This window comes from Cucurbita pepo, chromosome 3, assembly GCF_057944985.1.
Source record: "Cucurbita pepo subsp. pepo isolate OVF chromosome 3, ASM5794498v1, whole genome shotgun sequence".
Lineage (NCBI taxonomy): Eukaryota > Viridiplantae > Streptophyta > Magnoliopsida > Cucurbitales > Cucurbitaceae > Cucurbita > Cucurbita pepo.
Window position 1 is genome coordinate 3,395,018 of NC_141800.1, and position 20,759 is coordinate 3,415,776.

The following is a 20,759-nucleotide window of genomic DNA, read 5'->3' on the forward strand; positions in this document are numbered from 1 at the left end:
TTAGTGCGATAACACAGGTAAATATGTCGATTACTGGAGGGAGCTGTTTCTTGGATGCTGTTGTGAATGATTCTCGTATTGTTGAAGTTATTCAACCTGCTCCAGGTATACAATGCCGAGAGTTAGTGTTGTCACCTAAAGGATTGGGAACTGCGCTTGTGACGGTTTATGACATTGGGCTCACTCCTCCACTATCATCTTCAGCTGTGGTAATTTATCTTTCCATAGTGTTATTCCTGCAAGTATTAGTAATTGAGAGGAACTTGGTTATATTTGCACGATTGCCTTTTCTATACCCCTTTTCATGCTCATGCTATGGAAACGCTATGTTGATTTCTACTTGTGACTCTTTTTTAGCATTACTTGACTTGGAGTCAAATTAGTATTTAATGAAAATTTTGCAAGAAAATTATATTTTTGGTTGATAAGGTTTCTGAAAACTTATTTCTTTATGAACGTTCTGCTTTCTTTTAAGGAAGTTCCGAGTTGAACTAAAATTTTCATCTCCATGTATACTTAAGAAGGTTATAATGCTTTACAGGTTCATGTTTCCGATGTAGACTGGATCAAGATTATCTCTCAAGAAGAAATAAGCCTTCTGGTATGTTCTGATTTGACTATTAATACCTCATGTAAACTGTGTTTACCATGGGAATCTTAAAATTATCAGGAAGAAGGCTTTCAAGTTGTTGATTTAGCTGCTGGGATTAGTGATGGAAGTACTTTTGACTCCTCCCAGGTTCGGATTCAAATTAATTATGTACAGTTCTGTATGTGTGCTTTTAGTTTTCTTCCTTTTATACATCTCCCCTTCTCATGGAACTGAAAGCTCAATTCATCTAAACATTTGACATGTTTTGATGCAATAAAAAGAGACTAGTGTTGGAAAATAGAAGATATAAAGCAGTAAAAAAGGGGTAAAACAATTATAGCGGAATGACTTCATGTGTAAATCAAAATTTGTTTGATTTCTTAGCATCTTAACATCTCTTTGTTGTATGATGTGTTTTTTTAATACAAAGTACCTTGCCATATCTTAGCTCATTGCTCTTTTGCCTCACGATATTGGTAATAATGTTGGATGCTTTTGATTTGTCTATGGTTCTGCCGAACAACATCCTTTTCCTAGCGTGAAAAAGAATTTCTGGCTAGCTATAAACAAGGAACGGCCTCCAATCTAAATTGATGAGGAATTGCTGTATGTTACAAAAAAAATAGACGAGGCGATAAACAGAACATTTTCACTTAATAACAAACCAAAAGAAGCGAACTTATCTGAGATAATCTGGTATTCCTTACTTTCAATATATGCCAAAAAAGAGCAGTGAATATCCAATGCAGGGAACACAAATGATGTGGAGGGTGCCCAGTGTTGATATTTTTGGATTCTATCTATCGTGTTTAGATCATTTATAGAGCTTCACTTTCTTTCAATTATTTCCTTCCCATATCATTTTAGAGAGAGATTGATTTTAGTGAGTAGTGTTCCCATGAAGTTAATTGGAGGCAGATTTTCTGGAAAAAATCTCTGATGACTCTGGAAGCCAGCACAGTTGGTCTTCCTCATTTTTGGCGTTTTCCTTACAGAATAGTAATTGGCTGTCCCGTTCTTGCATTTCTCTATCCACAAGGCCTCTTCCGAGATTTAGGTTGCAAACATTTTCCACAGCAGACCATCTAAGGCTAATTAACATCCTTTTGGAATCGGCTATTGCATGAAGGCTTGGAAAGCTTCACAACAATCTCTCCCTGAGGTCCAAATGCCCTCCAAAAATCTGTTTTCCCTATTCCCTGATTTGAAGACAACGTGTTCTTCCCTGAAGTATTTTTGCTGATGTGTTTCCAAGGGCTAAGATTAGAAATCTTCTTAACCCTGATTTGGGAACCAGCCTCTTTTGGTCTGATGAATTTGCTTCTAATTATCTTTTTGCACAAAGCTGTTCATTTTGAGAAAATTTCCACAACCATTTCAAAAGCAAGGCTGAATTTCTTTTTATCTAGTCTCCCACAGCCAAACCTCCATAAATTTTGGGGGTCGTAACCTTTTTCTAGCTAACCAAATGACTGCCTCTATCCTTATTTGCATCTTCCCAGGGGAAATCCCTTGTGATTTTTATCAATAAAAGACTTTCGATCCCACATGCTTGCTTTTCTGAAGGTTTTATTTTGTTTATCTATTAAATCTGTTTCTCTTCTCTAGAAGATTGATCTGACTATGTGATTTATCTATAGGAGGTTCTTGTGTTTATAAATAAAAGTCTTGACTAAGTTCTATTTCTTTGACTTCTTCTATGCTCAAGGAGATTTCAGAAGCGGTAGGATTCATTTTCGGCTGTGAATAGTTCTTTGTTGTCCCTCCTTATTTTTCTTTTAGTGGTGTGGTTGTATTGGTCGTGTTGAGCATGTTCCATTCTTGTTTGATCTTTTTGTCTTTCCAATCAGTCCTTTGGGAGTTTGAATTTTGAACAATTGTTCATTTTGAGTTGTTTCTTGTTAAAAAAAAAATCTCACACCTTTTCCCGGGAGTTCTTTAACTTTTTTAAAATTCTAAATTCCTCTCAAGCTGAAGGAAAAATTGTAGAGCTTCTCCTCTTTGCCAACCCTTAGTAATAGTCACAAAAGCATACCCGTTTTACTATTCGCTACTCCCTTATATACTAAGGCCCAAGCCTATTGCATCAGCATATATGTCTTATTTCTTAGCAGCCCCTTTCTTACCAATTACATTCTTTCTTATCGCTAACTCTTCTAGCATGCTTCCTCCCATAAATATTCGTTACAGGGGTCATTTACTACAAGGTCCTCAAAGAGACACCTTGTGCGGAAGGTGAAACTCTTGAAAGCGATCAGAAGATCCCAAAACAACAGAGTCGATCTTTCTTAACTCCATAACAGCTGATGCAAGTTACATAATAGTGTTTCAATTGATCAAAAGATTAATTACGCTATAAACTAATTAAATAATAATAATAGAGGGAATAATAATAATAGAGGGGTCTGTTTTAGTTGTCCGATTGTTCCTTTCAACCCATAGGATCATAAAAAAAAAAAACTCTATCAAGTTGTAACTATATATTCTCTCTTTTTCAGGGGCGCCCCCCCCCCCCCCCCCCCCCCCCCCCCCCCCCAAAAAAAAATTGGCAATTGTAAAACTTTTGTATTAGTAGAGGGTTTGGCCATCTGAATGAAGATGGAAGAATATTTTAGAATTTGTTGGAAAAATCACAAGATATAAATGTCGCTGCATTCAGACTCCTCCAAACACATAACACTCTTGCTCGACCCTTCTATTTGAATGGCATCTTAAGTACCAATGATTTCGTTGTTCAGGATCGTGTTTGCTTACATTCTATTCAAATAGAGGTCTTACTTCAAATTGATTCGTAGATTCAAGAGGGCAATCATTTTTCATCAATATCTGATAGAGAGGCCAATGAGTGCTTGAGGGAAAACATGGCCATTTAGAAATCTTCTCATCGTTAAGTAATCTACAAAGTTTCTTTTCTGTCCAGGAAGTTTGTAGGGCTTTCCATTTAGGATATATATCGTAACTAAGCCAGGTTTATTGTTCCTTTCTAGTTTTAATCTTTTGACTTCTTTTGTTTATTTCGTTGTGTTTTTTCAGTCTTTTTTTTTTTCCTTCCCTGTTTATTTTTGCTCATTTATCTTTGAGCAGTAGTCTCTTTTCATACTCTTACTTAAAAGTGTCGTATTTTGTTCAAAAAAAAAAAAAAAAAAGAAAAAAAAAAAAAGACCTAAAACCACTACATGCTCATCACGGGAGCTATTTTGGAGTGGAGGAAGCAAGTGCATTGAGTTTTGGGAAATCTTGAGCTAGTGAAGAGTTGGACAACTGTTTGCTTGTGATGCAGATCTTATCAAATTGGAACTCCTTTTTCTTTGTCTACCTCCTGTTTCAACAATGAAATTTTTGTTTTTTATTAAGAAAAAGACTGAGGGCCTCCTCGTGATTCCCCTTGGTTTGGGAGCATCCTTGTGCCTTTTCTATGCGCTTCCATCATTCATACGATGTTCAATCTCTATTTAGATATAGAAATAGCAAAGTTAATTTACTGCATTCTTTTTTGTAATACAGTTTGCGTACATGAATATTCTCGTTCATATTGAGGATCAAATAGTTGAGCTTGTAGACACTGATGATTCTATGATTACTCGTCATGGGGTGGTTAAAGCTCCAAGTTTCAAAATTAAAGCTGTATCACTTGGGACAACTACTCTTTATGTAAGTTTACTTTCGTCTTAGTGTTTATTTGCAATAGTGTACAATTTGAACTTTTGTCAATTTCTGAAGAGGTGTTTGAATTTACAAGTTAAATTTATTATTAAAACAGGTGAGCATTCTACAACAATCTGGACGTGAAATATTAAGCAAACCAATAAAGATTGAAGTCTATGCACCACCAAGAGTTCACCCACATGATATTTTTCTTTTTCCAGGTGCATCTTATACGGTAAGTCACTGACTTATGGATCCTGGAATATAGAAAAATAAGTACAAAATAGAGAAAAGATAGGTTCTTTGCTTTCAGATTGTGATGTTTATTATTTCATAAAATAGAAAAGGAAATCTGTGATATAATTGCATTTCCTTTTTTGTGTAACCGCAGCTCACAGTCGAAGGTGGTCCAACAGTTGGCACATACGTTGAATATGCAAGTTTGGATAATGCAATTGTGAATGTTCATAAGTCTTCTGGGCTACTTTCGGCAGTTTCGTCTGGGAAATGTGTAAGAAATATTGCCAACTCACTATTCATATGCTGTGATCCTTCTAGTTTTCTTTCTTGCTGTAAGAAATAGATTCTCAACGAATGACTTAGAGTTTTGTCGCCTTGTAGTGCACCTTGCACTTTTAAAGCACGGGTTTTATGTTATAAGTTGGGAAAAATCAATTTATAACCTGAACTTCGGAGTTGTATCAAAACCTCAAACTTATAGTTTTATCAATTTAACTCTAAAATTTGTTAAGTCAATCAATTTAAACCATTTGTTAGTGATTTATATATTTTCACTTCCATTAAATACGTGTTACAAGAAAATTATCATGTAACCCTTTCTAAATACTAGAGAAAAACAGAAGCCGAGAAGATGAAAAATATCTCAAAATGATTTTTGCATTTTTCTCGAATTTAAATTAGTCCTTACATTTAAAGAAGTTTACACGTGAAAAATATGCATGTGCAGTTTTGAAACGAAATTCTAATAAATGGTCTAAATTGATTCACTCATGAAAGTTTAGTGTTTAGTTTGATACATTTATTAGTTTGAGATTTTAATTCGTACACCCCCAAAGTTTAGGGGTATAAATTGATTTTTTTTCCTTATATATTTTGTTTAATTATTATTTTACAACTCCCAACTGGATAGTGTGTGTTTCTGTTTGTCATTAAGTATGCACTCACCATTTCCTAATGTCGTTCCTTTTTCCTTAAAAACTTCCAGAATATCAGTGCAACTTTTTTTCGTTACGGAGGCTCTATTATTTGTCGAGCATATGGAAACATTAAAGTAGGAATTCCGTCCAGTGTGTTGTTGAATGTACAAAATGAACAACTAGGTGTTGGGAACGAGATGCCTATTTATCCCTTGTTTCCAAAGGTAACAATTAAGAACTGAAGCAAAGCACTTTCATCTGTTTTCTAACATGGCGACCTACTGACTTTAGTCTGTTGTCAGGGTGATGTATTTTCCTTTTATCAATTGTGCAAAGGTTATAGTTGGACTATTGAAGATGAAACGGTGAGACTATCTGCCTCTGTGATTTTCTTAAATTGAGGTATTGGTATCCATTGGATAGAAGTTTGACATATGTTGCTTAGGTGTTGAGTTATAGATTGTCAGAGCGCCTCAGTGGTAGAGACTTCAAGCCTACTTCAACTGTTCTAGAGGATGTTCAGTAATGAGTTATATGAACGAGGAGCTTGGCTTTATCAATATGGTATATGGAAGGTATGCACCAAATATTGCTGCAGCAAACTAATTTGGCTTCTATCTCTTGTTTTGACAATTCAGTCGACATAACAAGACTACGGGGATTCAAGCTACTGCGTAAATTTGAGTTTTATGACTTTTTATTAATTTATTTATTATCATTATAATATTTTAAGTTTTTATCTTCAAATTTTGGTTTAAATTTATTTAAACTGTACCTATCTTTTTTTTCGCGGGGGGTGGGGGGGGGGGGGGGGGGGGGGGGGGGGGTGCCTATTGTCACAATCGTATCTTCTCTATCTTGAGACGAGTGATTGTGCAGGGCTTGCTTCAACGCATTGTTGCAAGTCAGCTGTAAAAGATCAACTACTGCAGACAACCTTGAGCACGGGTCTAGCCTCCACTCACATTTTCACTAAAAATGGTCTTATAAAACGTGAGCAAAGAAAAGTATTTGAAAACATCTTGAAAAGAAAGCGTTGTAGACCATGGCTAAAAAGCCTGAGAGCAATAGCATTTACAATACTTGGTTGGGGGAGATTTGATGACTATTTGGTCTCTCTATATTACATTTTGAAACAAATTTACTATATGTTAAGAAGGGAGAAATGTTGTACATCCACAAGACTCTTAACAAATGAAAATAAACGACAAAACTAAGTACATGGTGTGAAAACATGATGGTTGAGCATGGGTTGGGCATATGTTCTAGGCAAACACTCCTTGTTCATGCCCAATACACCTATTTTTATTTGATCGCTGAATAATGTTTGAGATTACTTTGAGGTTAGTAGTAAATTTTTATTTTGATTAGCAAGACTGAATTTTTAATGTTCTATTGAAAATGGGGGTAATTTATAAAAAATGAAAATTGTATAATCATAAATAGGAATGGAGCAACTTTATTACATTCTTATAAGCTATTAGGTACTATCAATTTAGGCGTACATATCAGACAAATATTAAGGATTAAGTCTTTTTTTATCAATTTACTCATTCATATCAGGCGAGGTTGAATTATTGGAAATGAGGTGGTGACACATTTTTCGGTGGATTGCTGGGTGTATGATGATCCCTTTTCATTCATAGATTACTGTCTTGCTTTCACCTTTCCTGCTTTTCTTTATCTGTGTTTCTCTATTCTTCCCGCAGATCTGCAGGCATAACGAAGATTGCTGTGTCGTTCCTGTGTGAATTCACTTCTGATTCAAAAATAGAAACAAAATTTTTTAATGCTTCGGCGTCTTTATCAGTGATACCTAATCTTCCCCTTGCTCTTGGAGTTCCAATCACCTGGATTCTTCCTCCCTACTACACTTCAAGCAAAGCTTTGCCATCATCCTTGGACTCATATGGCCACTGGGAGACTCAGAGCCGAAAAAGAACTATAACATATTCCATATTAAGAGGTTGTGGTGAAAAGGATGAAGATGCCTGGAAGGATGCCATCTCCATTCATGGGGAAAGAATAAAGACTGCAGAGAGTAACAATATTGCATGCATTCAGGCAAATGATCGCTCTTCTGGAAGAATGGAGATTGCTGCTTGTGTCAGAGTGGCAGAGGTATAAATTTTATTTCCTTGTGTGTCAATATCTGAATATTAGAGTGCCATGAGCTTAAAATATCCATGAGAAATCATTCATTTATTATGAGCCTTAGCCAAAAATTCGTTATTTTGGAGGACGTTCTCCCGGAAGGAGTAGGGAAAGTCATTCCTTTACTCTCATTTTGTTTTATTTTCATTTTCATTTTCATTTTCATTATCCTCAACTCATAATTGTTATATTTCTTGAAGAGGCCTGGAATATTATGTTCATCACTTATTTTTTGTTCCTTTCTGAATTTCTATGTTCCTTTACATTGTGAAACTTCTACCAAATTTAGAATATAATAGCATCCTTATTGATTAATATCTTCCAATGGAAAATTGATCTATCATTTACTGGCCAATTCAAGAGGGACATTGTCTCTCTTAACAACACCTTGAGATACTAATCCCCCCGAGCCCCCCTAATAACAAGATAATCTTATTCTTGTATATCCTGCCTCACCAGTCAGCAATGCACACACACAAAAAAAATTATTCCACTTTACAAGGGGTCTTCCACTTTTAGATATGTGCCTTCTTCAAGAAAATCTCTGTATGTTGCATCTTTGTAGTATTTGGGAATATTGAAGCTTACATGATATCTACTCATTAATTTTATTTCCTGGATTTTCCTAAGAATCAGGATTGCTTGATAGAGGTTCCCACATTTGTTAACCTTATATGTGCATAAGAGATCTCCTCCCCGTTTTCACGCAGTATTCCCTTGGTTGATGTATTGTGTTAGGTGTTATATATATCTTCATCTGTTCATTAGCTTCTCACTCAGTCTGGGTATATGTTATCAGGTCGCCCAAATAAGGTTAACAAATCAGGAATTCCCTTTCCACGTGATCAATCTTGCTGTTGATACCGAACTTCGTCTTCCAATTAGCTACTATGATTCTCTAGGTACCAATTTTTTATTTGTAAAAATTTGATTTTATATGCTTTGATATTCTTTTCTTGTGGATCATATCTGACAATGTTCTTAACTAGGCAATCTCTTTCACGAGGCTCATGATGTTGTTCTCTTTTACGTGGAAACTAACTACCCAGATATTGTTTCTGTTAATTATTCGAGAGAAGGCAATGGATATATTTATTTGAAGGTACGTGAAATACTGTCTTTACATAAAAATATATTGGTTTGTAATATCAGAATAGATTTATCTATATAGTCTGCAAACGTTTCGAATGGACAGCTCTAGGAAGTGTGGCTTGTGTTTGAAGGTTCGTGAAAATTCTGAAGTTTCTTATTTGGTTTTCACCAAGCCATGAAAAAAAGAAGAATGTAAAATTATTAAAATTTGTCATATCAAGATTTCACATCATTTTTTCGTGAGTCAATTAACTGTGAAATTAACTTGTGACCATTTAGAACTATTTTCTTTATCTCAAGACTAAAATACCTTTTGAAACATCAGGACTAAATAGACACCGAACTCAAACCTTAGGGACCAAATATATTTTTTTTCCTTAAGTTTATTAGTCAAGAAATGTCATCTTGTTTTAGAATCAAGTTTGATTGGCTTTATCATCATAATTCGTCCCTGGTCAAGCCCTTATTTAATTTTCTTAGACAACAAAGGTTTTATATTCTCGTCATGGCTCTTTGGAGTTGTCTTTTAGAAGAAACCTGACCTTGATATCCATTCCTCCTGTGCTTGGTCAATCGTGATGTACATCTATCCTTGTTTGTTGATGAGAATTGCAAGGATCCCAATTATTCATCTTCTTAAAATATCCCTGTTTTCAGAGTCATCCCAATTATTCATCTCCTCGAGCACTCTCATCTTCTTCTTCTCTTCTCTTTTCGGTTTACTAATAAATTTTATCTTCTATAAGAAAAAGAAAATCTAGAATTTCATTAAAAGAGTTCTTAACCACATGCAACTCACATAATTGTAGGCAGTAATTGTGTGTTGGCTATTGTGAATTTTTAATTTAACTATATTTTGCTGTAGCTCTGTTGTGACTTCTTCTTTTATTGTTGAAGGCAAGGCAACATGGTAGAGCTCTTGTCCAAGTATCGATTGACAAGAATCCAGAAAAGTCAGACTATATATTGGTATGGACCAAGGGCCTCTTCTTTTAAATTTGTAAAATATTTATGTGCGTTCATATTTTTTTGACAAAGAGAGAGAACAAAGAATTTTGACATAAGAAAACCTAAAATATCGATGTGTTTCACATGATCGTAGCTTTCTCCTTGCTTGAGATCCTTTGAAACCCAGTCAATTAAATTGGCAGTGTTAAGACACTAATCAACATGCATAACTCTCTTACACTTGCATCTGTAAGTTATATGGACAACTAAGGTGGAGTTATTAGTTTCAGTCAGATAAGATCTGTATAAGTTTTAATTTTTAGTTTTTCTGGACAACTAATTTTTAGTCTTTAGTTTTTCTTCAGTCAGATAAGACCTCCCCAAAAAAACAGTTTCCATAGTGTGGCCAGTGTTGTTCAATGTATCTTTTTTGGGGTTGCACATTTTTTCATATCTCCAAAGAGTAGTTCGTACATATCGTGATTTACAGGTGTAAGCCTGACACCTTTATGCAAGTTATATCATGCCATAATTTCTTTATGATTCCCTGAATCTCATCGTCTCCTCCAGATTTCAGTTGGTGCGCTAATACATCCTCAAGACCCAGTAATTATTGTTGGTAGTCATCTCAACTTCAGTATAAAAGGTTAGTATCTCGCGGGAATTGAATTGAGAGCATCAGATCTTCTCGTTGATAGACTGAGTCTAAATTTTACTCGAAAAGCCAATATCAAGACACACACTTGATTAGTTTCTTTGTCATGTCATGATTATTCTCCTTGCAAATTAATTTTCAAATGCGTACCTCCATACTTCAGGATAATGCAGGGTTTTCTTTTTCTTCTTTTTTTTTCTCATTTTTTTCTCGTTGAAGGGGTGGGGGTGTGGGGGTGAAACTCAGGCCAGCTTAAGCAGTTAAATATAAGGATTTTGCTATAAATATGTGTAGGTTTCAATGGTCAACTTTCGGGCCGGTGGACTACAACCAATGGAAGTGTTTTATCTGTGGATATGCTATCTGGGATAGCTGAAGCAGTTGGTCCTGGTTCAACCGAAGGTACCTGATATCTTCATTGGGTTATATTTGTTACTTCATTTTTAAACTTATATTTTAAGGAATGATCTTGATTTAAGGAATATCTGTGTAATTAGCAGATGTTTTGTTATCCTGTAAATAAAGAAAATATTACCTAATATCGAGAGATTAATTCTAGGTATTTAGCTAGATTTAATTTTAACTAGTGTCGAGGAATATTATTTTAGCTTTTTGTTTTATAAAAGGATAATGTACCTCTCTGAAAATGTATGAAGAATGGAGAGAACGATAGTTTATACATGTAATATGGTGTCATAGCCTAAAACCAAACCTTAACTCAATCGATGAAGCCTTCATAGCCGCCAATCATCCATCGTGATAAATTTTGTTCAGAGCCTTCATAGCTGCCGACCTTTTGTGCATTACTACAACCAATCGCCTTTGCTTTCTGCTTTCAACCAAGTATCACAATAACTCATCCAATCAAGTATCACAGTCCACCGCAAGGTCACCATCGGAAAGCTGCAAGTCCAACTTTCTGCATGATCCAAAGGCTAGCGGGGAGGCTCATATAGTGAATAGAGAAATGTACTGAACAGGCTAAAAGAACCTATAGGAACAGATAAATCTACCAAAGGTTAGTGGCGAGGCTCATATATTTAGCTCACATTAGACTAAGCATAACATACTCAGTAAGAGTAATTAGCCAATCATGCATGATCCACAAGAACCTCACCTTTAGGCAGCATATAGAGTGTTGCGTTATCTAAAAGGAACTTTAGAGAAAGGAATTTTGTTCAAACGAAACAATTTCCTTGCATTGGAAGCTTACACTAATGTTGACTGTGTTGGATCAATTGTGGATGGAAGATCTACTATACTTTTCTTGGAGATAATTTGGTAACATGGAGGAGTAAAAAGCAAAACGTGGTGGCTAAATCATCTGTCAAAACAGAATTTCACGCTATTGCACAAGAGCTCTATGAACTCTTATGGTTGAAGATGATCCTTGATGATTTACAGATAAAGGGAGAAGATCAGGTAAAGTTGTACTGGTACAACAAATCAGCTATCAATATTCCACATAATCCTATCCTACATGATAAAACAAAGCATATTAAAATTGATTGACATTTTATCAAAGAAGAATTAGAGAAGGGAATAGTATGCATTAGTTATGTGCCCCGACGGCTTTAACTAGTAGATATACTAACAAAAGGACTTCACAGCTCAATGTTTGTTTCATGAGTTGACATTCAAGGTGGGAATGGATGATATCTATTCCTCAGCTTAAGGGAGAGTGTTGAAGGAATGGTCTTGATTCAAGGAATATTTGTGTAAAGGGATATTTTCGTAATCCCTTTAAGGAAAATGTTAGCTAATATCTAAGGATTGATTCTAGAGGTTTATTTGTATATATTATCGCATAAAATGATCATGTATCTCTAAAAATATATCAAGAATTGAGAGGAAGATAGTTTATACTTGCCACATAATCCACAACCTGTTCCATGCTACAGTACTATTTGAAGGTTCGAATTTGAACTTAAGGACAACAGCAACAGTACAGACTGGGTACATTCTGTCCGTGGTTGCTCCAGCTGAAATTTTGACAAATGTTCCTTTCCCAGCAAAAGGATATAACTTCTCTGTGAATTTCAGGTTTGTAGATTTGTATTCATGTGAATATAAGACATTAGATTTCACTGTCACTGAATTTTGGAAATATCTTTGGTCAGTTGTGTAATAATTTTCGGTACCATATGTAATGACTCTTTCATGTTGAATTCTTTTGAGGTTGTAATTCGGTGATTATATTCCCTGACCAACTAATTTGACAACAATATATTTTGGGCAAATTTACCTAGTTAGCTAATGAAGTTTCCAAGAATTTTAAATATAGTTCAGAAAATTAGTTTTCCATCAGTAATAATAAAGGAAAGTTGGTGAGATTGTTTTTCTTTTTCATTTATTAATTTTATAATATTTTCTGATCTGGTTATAAATTACAATTAATCAATTATATATTTTCTTGTTGTATACGTGGTAAATTTATTAATTTACTTGAAGCTAATAATTTGTTAGGGTATAAAGTTTTTTTTTTTTTTTTTTTTTTTTTTTTGAGGTCAATGAAGGTTTAAAGTTTGGGGATTGAGGAATCTTTTCATTGAAAAATATCATGGAAAACTGGTGAAATGTTAAGTTTTCTTCTGACCTTTTTCTTTTATTACAGTGGCAAACATGGAACTCTTCTAAATGATAAGAGAGTCCTGCACGACTGTAGAGTAGACCCTCTCTTTGTTGGGTATGTTTCGATATTTCTTCCCCCCCACCCCCCCTTCTCAATATTCTTGAACTGAGTAATTGACTGTTCATTCATTTTCTTTTTTATGGATTAAAGGTATGCAAAGCCATGGTTGGATCTTGACAACGACAATTCGTATTGCCTCTTTTTTCCTTACTCGCCGGAGCACTTGGCACATTCAGCCCCCAAGTCGAAGGCCATGAGACCAGATATATCTGTTACTATTTATGCTTCATCTCGAGAAGGCAGCCAAATTTCTGGATCTGCTTCTGCACTTTTTATTGGGGGCTTCTCTGTTATGGAGATGGGCAAGGTAATTCAATCATTAATAAACACCTGCATTGTATTTATCAGGAAACTGAACCTGTATAATTTTATCCGGATGTTTCTTCCAGTCACAAATTGATGTCCATATTAAGCTCGTAAATATGGGCATCAACATAAGAAATTAGTCATTTAAGTTCTTTTCTTTCTTTCCTAGAACTGATGATTTTGGATAATGTGACAAAGATTTTTGTCAATTTTAGCTTGTTTAAATCATTTGCTATCTCCATGAGAAGGTATTTTTAAAACTCTTTTTCAAAATAATAATAGTAATTTCCAATAGTTCAATAAAGCTCAGTCAAATCCTTTACATATGTTCCTTCTTCGTAAAATTAGTTTGTATTCCAAGAAAATTTGGTGTGTGATCTTATCAAATTTTGTCTATTTCCAAATTTCAGAGTGCAACGCAATTGATTCTGACTCCCGATTCGAACAAGACTGTTATAACTATCTTGGGGAATACAGGTAAGCTAACAACTTTATACATATTGTAAGAGAGAATTTGTAATATATTATTAGATATGCCAAATTCTATGTTCAACACACTATGTTTTATGAACTTGAGGAAATCTCTAATATGGTTTATAATGTTATGGAGGATTCTGTTTCATACGAAAAAATAATTATTATATTATGTTTTGAAATGAAATTTATTAGTAGATCTGCCAAATTCTGTGTTTAACTCCCCAGATAAACCTGAGAGTGTCTCTTCTCTCTATGGTTCAATTAAAGTTCTGGAGGATTCTATTTTCTTTAAAAGATAATAATTATATCTCATTAATTGAACGCATGGCCAATTGGCTATGTGTTTTCTTGTCACCATGGAGGTCAAAATGTTTGAGCTTGCTAGTCGCTGTTAGTTACTATCCAAAAAGATAATGATCTCTGGTTCAATAAAGTTGTTTAAAGGCTTCCTTCTTCCTTTACTTTTTCTTCTTGACGTAGCCTATGGATTTATTAGACCAGTTTTGTGGTTGCTTAAGATTGTACTAAGTTACTACAACGAATTTGGGAAAGTTTATGGGGAGTTTTCTTAGAAAACGAGAGGGTTTTTTTGTAACAATCCAAGCCCACCACTAACCGATATTGTTTTCTTTGAGCTTTCCCATCAAGGACTTCCCCTCAAGGTTCTAAAACGCGTCTGGTAGGGAGAGGTTTCTGCACCCTTATAAGGAATGTTTCGTTCCTCTCTCCAACCGATGTGGGATCTCACACTTTTGCTGTTGTTTCATTCGTATATAGTATACGGAATCATAATTAGGAAAATTTTCTTATTGACAACTACTATAAGAATATAGTGTCGTATTATTGCTGAAACCTTTTCCCGGCTTCCATTTAGCATGTCTGTTGACTTGTTACTGCCAGCAACACTTCATTAATTCTATAGCAGATAACTTCCAGTCCACAATGGCCCATCTCATCCCATCCATGGCCCTGTAGTATTAAAACTATTACTTTATGAAGATATCTTGTGTGTATTTTACATTGAATGTTGCTGATGATATTTGCTTTTACACTATTATAGACGTTGAACTTTACTGCCATGAACGGGATTTGGTCATCGTTGGTCCTATTTCTAAAGAAGATTCTGGGGTTGGTGGTCATTCAGAGTATGAAGTAAGTTTGACCCTACTTAATATTTACTCATAATCCAATCAATTTGTTTAAGCCCGTATATGAAGCAAGTTCTGCCCGTATTTCTTTAAACAATCTGTACTCAGGTGAAAGCAATGGGAACGAAGAGATTCAAAGACAAAATTATTATCACATTAGCCGCCAACGGTAAGCTGCTTTTACTCTATTCCTAAAACAATCCCTTTCATCATTAATATCACCAAATTGAGATGCATGATTTTGGCGATGGTATGTGTGTGTTGCAGGCCAAAGAACAGAAATTGATGTCTTCTATGAACCCAGAGAAAAAGAAGTATCAGTAGCCGCCTTTGGTACAACGACCATTTGGGCTACAATACTTGGCTCTCTGTTCTTGCTCATATTAACTATTGCTTTATTTATTTGTTTCCTGGACAAGCCTAACAGAGCTCAGCCCTCTCAGCCCTCTTGTCCTGCCACTACTCATACTCCAACTATTACAGCACCCGTCACGCCCGATCGCAGCAGCCCTGTTCTTTCGAATGAACAGTCTCCTCGAACACCACAACCATTTGTAGACTACGTAAGACAAACAATTGACGAGACTCCATATTACAAACGTGAGGGAAGACGGAGATTCAACGTGCAAAATACCTTCTAGTTTCGTGTCTGCTGTCGAACTTATTCCAACCCATTCAACAGGCATTCTTATTACAATGGCTAGAAGGAGATCTGAACCTCTTGGCTGTTTGGATCCCACTTTTTATTGGGCTCCATTTTCGCACTTTTCTTTGGAGGAGAGGTTCAAGTTTTATCATGCAAGTCCCAGATTTTGGAATTGTTCTTATGTTTGATTAAAATTATGGGATTTACAATGTTTTCCAACTCTAAATCATTTTCAAAGGAGTATATGTTAGAGATTAGTATCATGCTAGAGGATGATTGAATTGTGCTTAGAATCAGGCTTTCTTAAGTGATTGTTAAGACTTCTGTACACTCTTTGATTTGGGTCTTTGTCTGGACTTTGGAACAATGGCCCTGTACCATTGGGAACATTGGGTTACAAAATTTGTAAAGCTAGTTTGGTTATTGATCCAAGAGACTCGATTGTTGTGGGAGTCTCTCACTTAGAATCTCTCATGAATAGAAGTTTATCGACTGATCTGGCTCTTCAATTGACGATGTACTGCCCCTTTACTTACGTGAATTAGGCCCTTGCTCAGGGTCGAGCTCTTATTCCATAATAGATTAATAATAATAAGTTAAAAGTTCTGCGTTTATTGCTATTTTAGTAATTTACCCTCATCGGTTTTTCATCTAAAAATTTTAGAGTTAAAGTTTAAAGGTATTTTCGAAACTAAACATAAAGTTGAGATGTTTTATAAGTACTTTTTTTATTTAAATTTTAAAAAGAGAAACAATTTTAACTAAATTATGTCATGTAATAAACTCTTTTAACTCTTAATAAATACGTCTCACATTATATAAATATGAACTCGTAAAAGGGTTTATTTATTTGTATATCATAGTATTACTATATAAGCACGTGTTTAAATATGTTAACAAAATGATAATGAAAGACGAATCAACTTTTTATAAATAATCATTATAAATTTAGTCCTTAAACTTTTAAATTTGTGTATAAATTTAAAATTATTTAGTGGGTCTTAATTTTAAAAATATAGAATAAAGCCAAAAAGTTAGACTAAGTGACATCAAATACAAAAATTAATTTTTGAAATTGAAAATTTAAATGAATATTATTCTTCCATCACTACCGGTTGCATGGGATAAAAGTAAGCCAGGACGCAGCAGATTGAAAACCAAGATATTTATTGCATTGGTCCAATGAATTAAGAGGCAGGTCTGGAGGTTGTGGCCAATTGCGAATTCTAGGGTTTAAGGGCGCCATTTTTCCGAACTCGGCGGTGCGAACCAACATCAGCAACGCATGTTCTCTAGGGCTTAGCCAATTCCCTCGTTCCCTTGTCTTTACCCTCTCTCTTCTTGTTCCTCTGCTCCGTTAATGTCGGAAAACTCCATGGATTCCAAGGGGAATGATGCTGCCACTAATGGCGAACATGAGGACGCCAAGCCCTTGAACCACAAAGACGATGGGAGTAGACATGATCCTCCCTCTCATGGCGACGGAGCGAGTGCGGGGTAAGTTTTCTTTCTCTGTAATACTCCAAGCGAATCTCTGGGTACTCGGTCGATATTTTCTGGTGTGGGCATGGTATTTTGTGGTTATGATGTGTTGGACGATTTTGGTTTGTTTTATGCTTCTTGATCCGTTTATATTTGTCGTTTGGGTGCTGTTGTAGGAAAATCTTCGTTGGAGGTTTACCGCGGGAAACGACTTCTGGTTAGTTTTTTACACTTCGTCTTGTGTGGTGTCAGGCTTCTTGCTACGCAATCCCTGTGTTGTTGTTGTTGATTTCAATTGATTATATGCAGCACAATTTGTTAAACATTTTGGTGATTATGGAGAAATTACGGACTCTGTTATAATGAAGGACCGGAAGACTGGACATCCCCGCGGATTCGGGTTTGTGACTTATGCTGATCCCTCTGTGGTAGATAAAGTCATTGAGGACACACATATTATTAATGGGAAACAAGTAGGCCTATGTTTAGTGTTGAATTTGAGTTAGACATTAGGTTTCAATGATTTTATGCTCAAACTTTGACTTAATTTTTAGGTGGAAATCAAGCGAACAATACCCAAAGGATCTTCCAGCTCTCGTGATTTCAAGACCAAGAAGATTTTTGTGGGTGGAATTCCTACGTCTGTAGACGAAGGTAGCTTATTGATTACACCATTGCTTTGTTTAGATGGGTACTATGAGGTATTGAGTACTCACTTTTAAGTTTGAAGCAGATGAGTTCAGGGACTTTTTTATGCAATATGGTGAGGTTAAGGAACACCAGATTATGCGGGACCACTCCACTAGTCGGTCTCGTGGGTTTGGTTTTATTACATTTGAGACAGAGCAAGCAGTTGATGATCTCTTGGCAAATGGAAACAGACTTGAGTTGGCAGGCAGTCAGGTCAGCAAAGTTCTATCCTGGCTGCGATAGTCTAACATTTCCTCTCTCTGTCTTTAGTAGATTTTGATGTATCTACACAAAATCTTCTTTCTATTAACCAATTCGCTAGGTCCCTATTGTGGGTTTTTTATCATTTGTTTCATTTCTCTTTGAGAAATAGATGGAACTTCTTCCTCCTCATGTGGTTGCACAACTTTAGTATTTCTCGGATTTTGCACCATGAACCTTTGTTAGCAACACAACCTTAGTAGCACTACGAACATTTGTTGCACAACTTCTTCCTCCTCACTATGAACCTTTGTTATGCCGTACCAACATCTCCATTGCCACTATATCCTGAATTATTTTTGTTGTTACCAAGGCACAAGCATCTTCAATTGAGAAGTCTATACAGAGTAATGATGGGGCCTGTAGGCTCCATTTTTTTAACTTATTTGCGTCCATGGGTTCATTTGTTGTTACAGTTGTTCTGGGATGATCTGGATTGAAGTTTGAAAAGTTCTAAATCTTTAAATCTATTTTGCAAAATGTTTTTGGAGAAGTAAATTAGTGGTTATTGAAAATAATTTTTTTGTTTTTTTGGAAGCAATGCTTGATATTGTTTGATTATTTGTCCTGTTTATGAACTCAAATATTAAAACATAGAATAGAAAATGATTGGAATCAAATTTTGAACATTTTCAAAATTAAACCTCATCTTTTATTGCATGCTTATTCAAATTCAGATAAATGTTGAAACCAAAATTCATAAAGTTAACTGCATTTAAGGCTTTTTATAGGTCCTACTATGATTTTTTTATTGTATCAGTCACATGTACAACATAAGAATGGAGATTATTTACTCAACATCATCTATTGGAGTCATTTTAACAATTTGAGGTTTGTGTGTCTTTGTTCTAAAGGTGGAGATCAAGAAGGCAGAGCCAAAAAAGGCTAATCCACCTCCACCCCCTTCTAAAAGATACCATGATTCAAGGCCAAGTTACAGTGGTACCTATGGGGATGCATATGGGAAGTTTGGAGGTGGTGGGTATGGTGGTGGTTTTAGGGCTGGTGGACCGTATGGTGCTCGAGGTGGTGGATATGGTGGATATGGTGGAAATGATTTTAGTGGTTATGGAATGTATGGTACTGGTGGCATTGGAGCTTACAGAGAAGACCCCTCTATGGGGTACTCTGCTCGTTATGGAGCAGGCTTCAGTAGAGGTTATGATTTTAGAGGTGGTTATGGTGGACCTGACGAGAGTTATGGTGCATATAACAGCAGTGCTGCTCCTAATACTGGTGGGTATGCAGGTAGCTATGATATGGGCATTGGCACTGGATACCCTTCCGGTGGTAGAGGCTCCTTTTATGGAAGTAGAGGAGGAGGCGGAGGAGGTGGTGGTGGTGGAGGAGGAGGATATGATGGTGCAGGGAGTGCTCCAAGTGGTCGATATCATCCGTACGGACGGTAGTAACTAGTGGTGGGGAACCTTTGTTAATTGATGTGCTACCAGGACGGCAATGCTGATAAGTTCCCGGTCCTCAAAATTATGATAAATATGTGTGCCTCTTACCGTCACAAGATTCCTGCCATGTTCATCATGATCACAATTTTCAGAGATTTAGAATTTGACTGTACAATTGATTGTGACTAACTTGCTGGAGATTGTGCTAAGATTATGTATCACCCATATATGCCATTAATTTCTCCATTTTGCTATCAACATTTACGTTGTTTTATTGACATGGTTATTTTGAAGAATGTTTAATGAATTGGAATTTTTCGGTTTCCTTCTATTGCATGGTTGTTCTGAAAATTCTTTTTGACACCACCAATGGCATAAAAAAGGGCAAATCATGATACTATGAAATAGTGATAAAGGTCTCGACAGTGAGCTCAAGGAGGTCATGGAACTCAGAAGTTGCTTGTTGTGTTATGTTTGCACTCGCAACTCCTAGTAGAAGATGGTATGATAAATGCAATCCCTCTCTAAAGACGTTTCCGTCATTCTGCTGTCGAAAAACTTCAATTGCTCGTCAATGTTTCCCTGTAAGTCTCTCTTCTTGTCCACTAAATTTTTTACTCATTGATTGCCACTCCTTTCTACACTAGAATGATTGTGAAAATTTATTGCTTTTTTTGTTTGATGTAATTGCTGTAAATTGGCTCAAGGAGCATCAAGAATGTGGGTTAGTAACTGAAATGCTATCTCTTGATTGAATTGTGAGTTTTAGGAATCTTGTTTGATGTGATGTCTCCACAGTTTGGGCCTTTTTTTAAGGATGTGTTGAATGGGTGACCCAATGTATAGGATAATTTGCCTATGTAAAAAAGTAAGGACCCAGTGTAGGCAAGTATTCACCATCTTAAACCTGAGTTTAATGGAGGATTCAGGAAGCATATTAAGAAAATTATGTCGGGAGCTTGAGTAGTGGATTACTTGTTCAAGTTATGGGTTTGAGCAGCCAAATAATGTGGTGAGGCAAACCCTTCCCTCGATCGTGATCTGGGCTTAGAAAGTCAAGCCCGCCCTAGTTTATCCCATGTTCAAATATCGCCCCCAGATGTGACTGGATATTCTTTACTAATATGAGCATAGTTGGGGAAGTTGGGTTCTAACAAATTCTTTGAGCTTTAGAACCAAGTTATATGGTCATAATTGATAGGTATTATTCTAAGGTTTTATGAACTTCGACATCTTCCTCATGAAAGTTGCATAACTTTAAAGTATTATAACACAGCTAATGCTTCAATGAGTATGGTTATTGTGCTTAACTTTGTTTCATTGAGTTGTTATTGAACTACAGTGGCTGTCCTCTCAGTTTTTAGTGAGTGCTTTTTATATAGCCACGAATTAAAGTTGAGGGATGCTTTAT

General features: G+C 35.8%; 2 protein-coding genes across 2 annotated transcripts in view; both read left to right on the plus strand.

Moving 5' to 3' along the window:
- EMB3012 (embryo defective 3012) overlaps nucleotides 1-16,025 on the plus strand; it is a 28,182-nt gene extending 12,157 nt beyond the window's left edge. The window contains 23 exon segments of the mRNA XM_087121859.1: nucleotides 18-209; nucleotides 542-601; nucleotides 671-739; nucleotides 4,097-4,243; nucleotides 4,353-4,472; nucleotides 4,629-4,748; nucleotides 5,463-5,618; nucleotides 5,697-5,759; nucleotides 5,840-5,915; nucleotides 5,918-5,969; nucleotides 7,104-7,515; nucleotides 8,348-8,450; nucleotides 8,538-8,650; nucleotides 9,538-9,609; nucleotides 10,159-10,234; nucleotides 10,538-10,645; nucleotides 12,145-12,286; nucleotides 12,858-12,929; nucleotides 13,026-13,242; nucleotides 13,652-13,718; nucleotides 14,779-14,870; nucleotides 14,975-15,035; nucleotides 15,134-16,025. Coding sequence (XP_086977985.1) covers nucleotides 18-209; nucleotides 542-601; nucleotides 671-739; nucleotides 4,097-4,243; nucleotides 4,353-4,472; nucleotides 4,629-4,748; nucleotides 5,463-5,618; nucleotides 5,697-5,759; nucleotides 5,840-5,915; nucleotides 5,918-5,969; nucleotides 7,104-7,515; nucleotides 8,348-8,450; nucleotides 8,538-8,650; nucleotides 9,538-9,609; nucleotides 10,159-10,234; nucleotides 10,538-10,645; nucleotides 12,145-12,286; nucleotides 12,858-12,929; nucleotides 13,026-13,242; nucleotides 13,652-13,718; nucleotides 14,779-14,870; nucleotides 14,975-15,035; nucleotides 15,134-15,507 — 2,964 coding nt within the window. The 3' untranslated portion in view covers nucleotides 15,508-16,025.
- A 670-nt stretch (nucleotides 16,026-16,695) lies between these two features.
- LOC147793065 (RNA-binding (RRM/RBD/RNP motifs) family protein) lies at nucleotides 16,696-19,679 on the plus strand. The gene is made up of 6 exons (XM_087121860.1): nucleotides 16,696-17,009; nucleotides 17,171-17,211; nucleotides 17,304-17,467; nucleotides 17,549-17,648; nucleotides 17,728-17,897; nucleotides 18,800-19,679. The coding sequence occupies exons 1-6, from the start codon at nucleotides 16,873-16,875 to the stop codon at nucleotides 19,352-19,354; spliced, it is 1,167 nt and encodes a 388-aa protein (XP_086977986.1). The 5' UTR covers nucleotides 16,696-16,872; the 3' UTR covers nucleotides 19,355-19,679.
- Nucleotides 19,680-20,759: the final 1,080 nt, after the last annotated feature.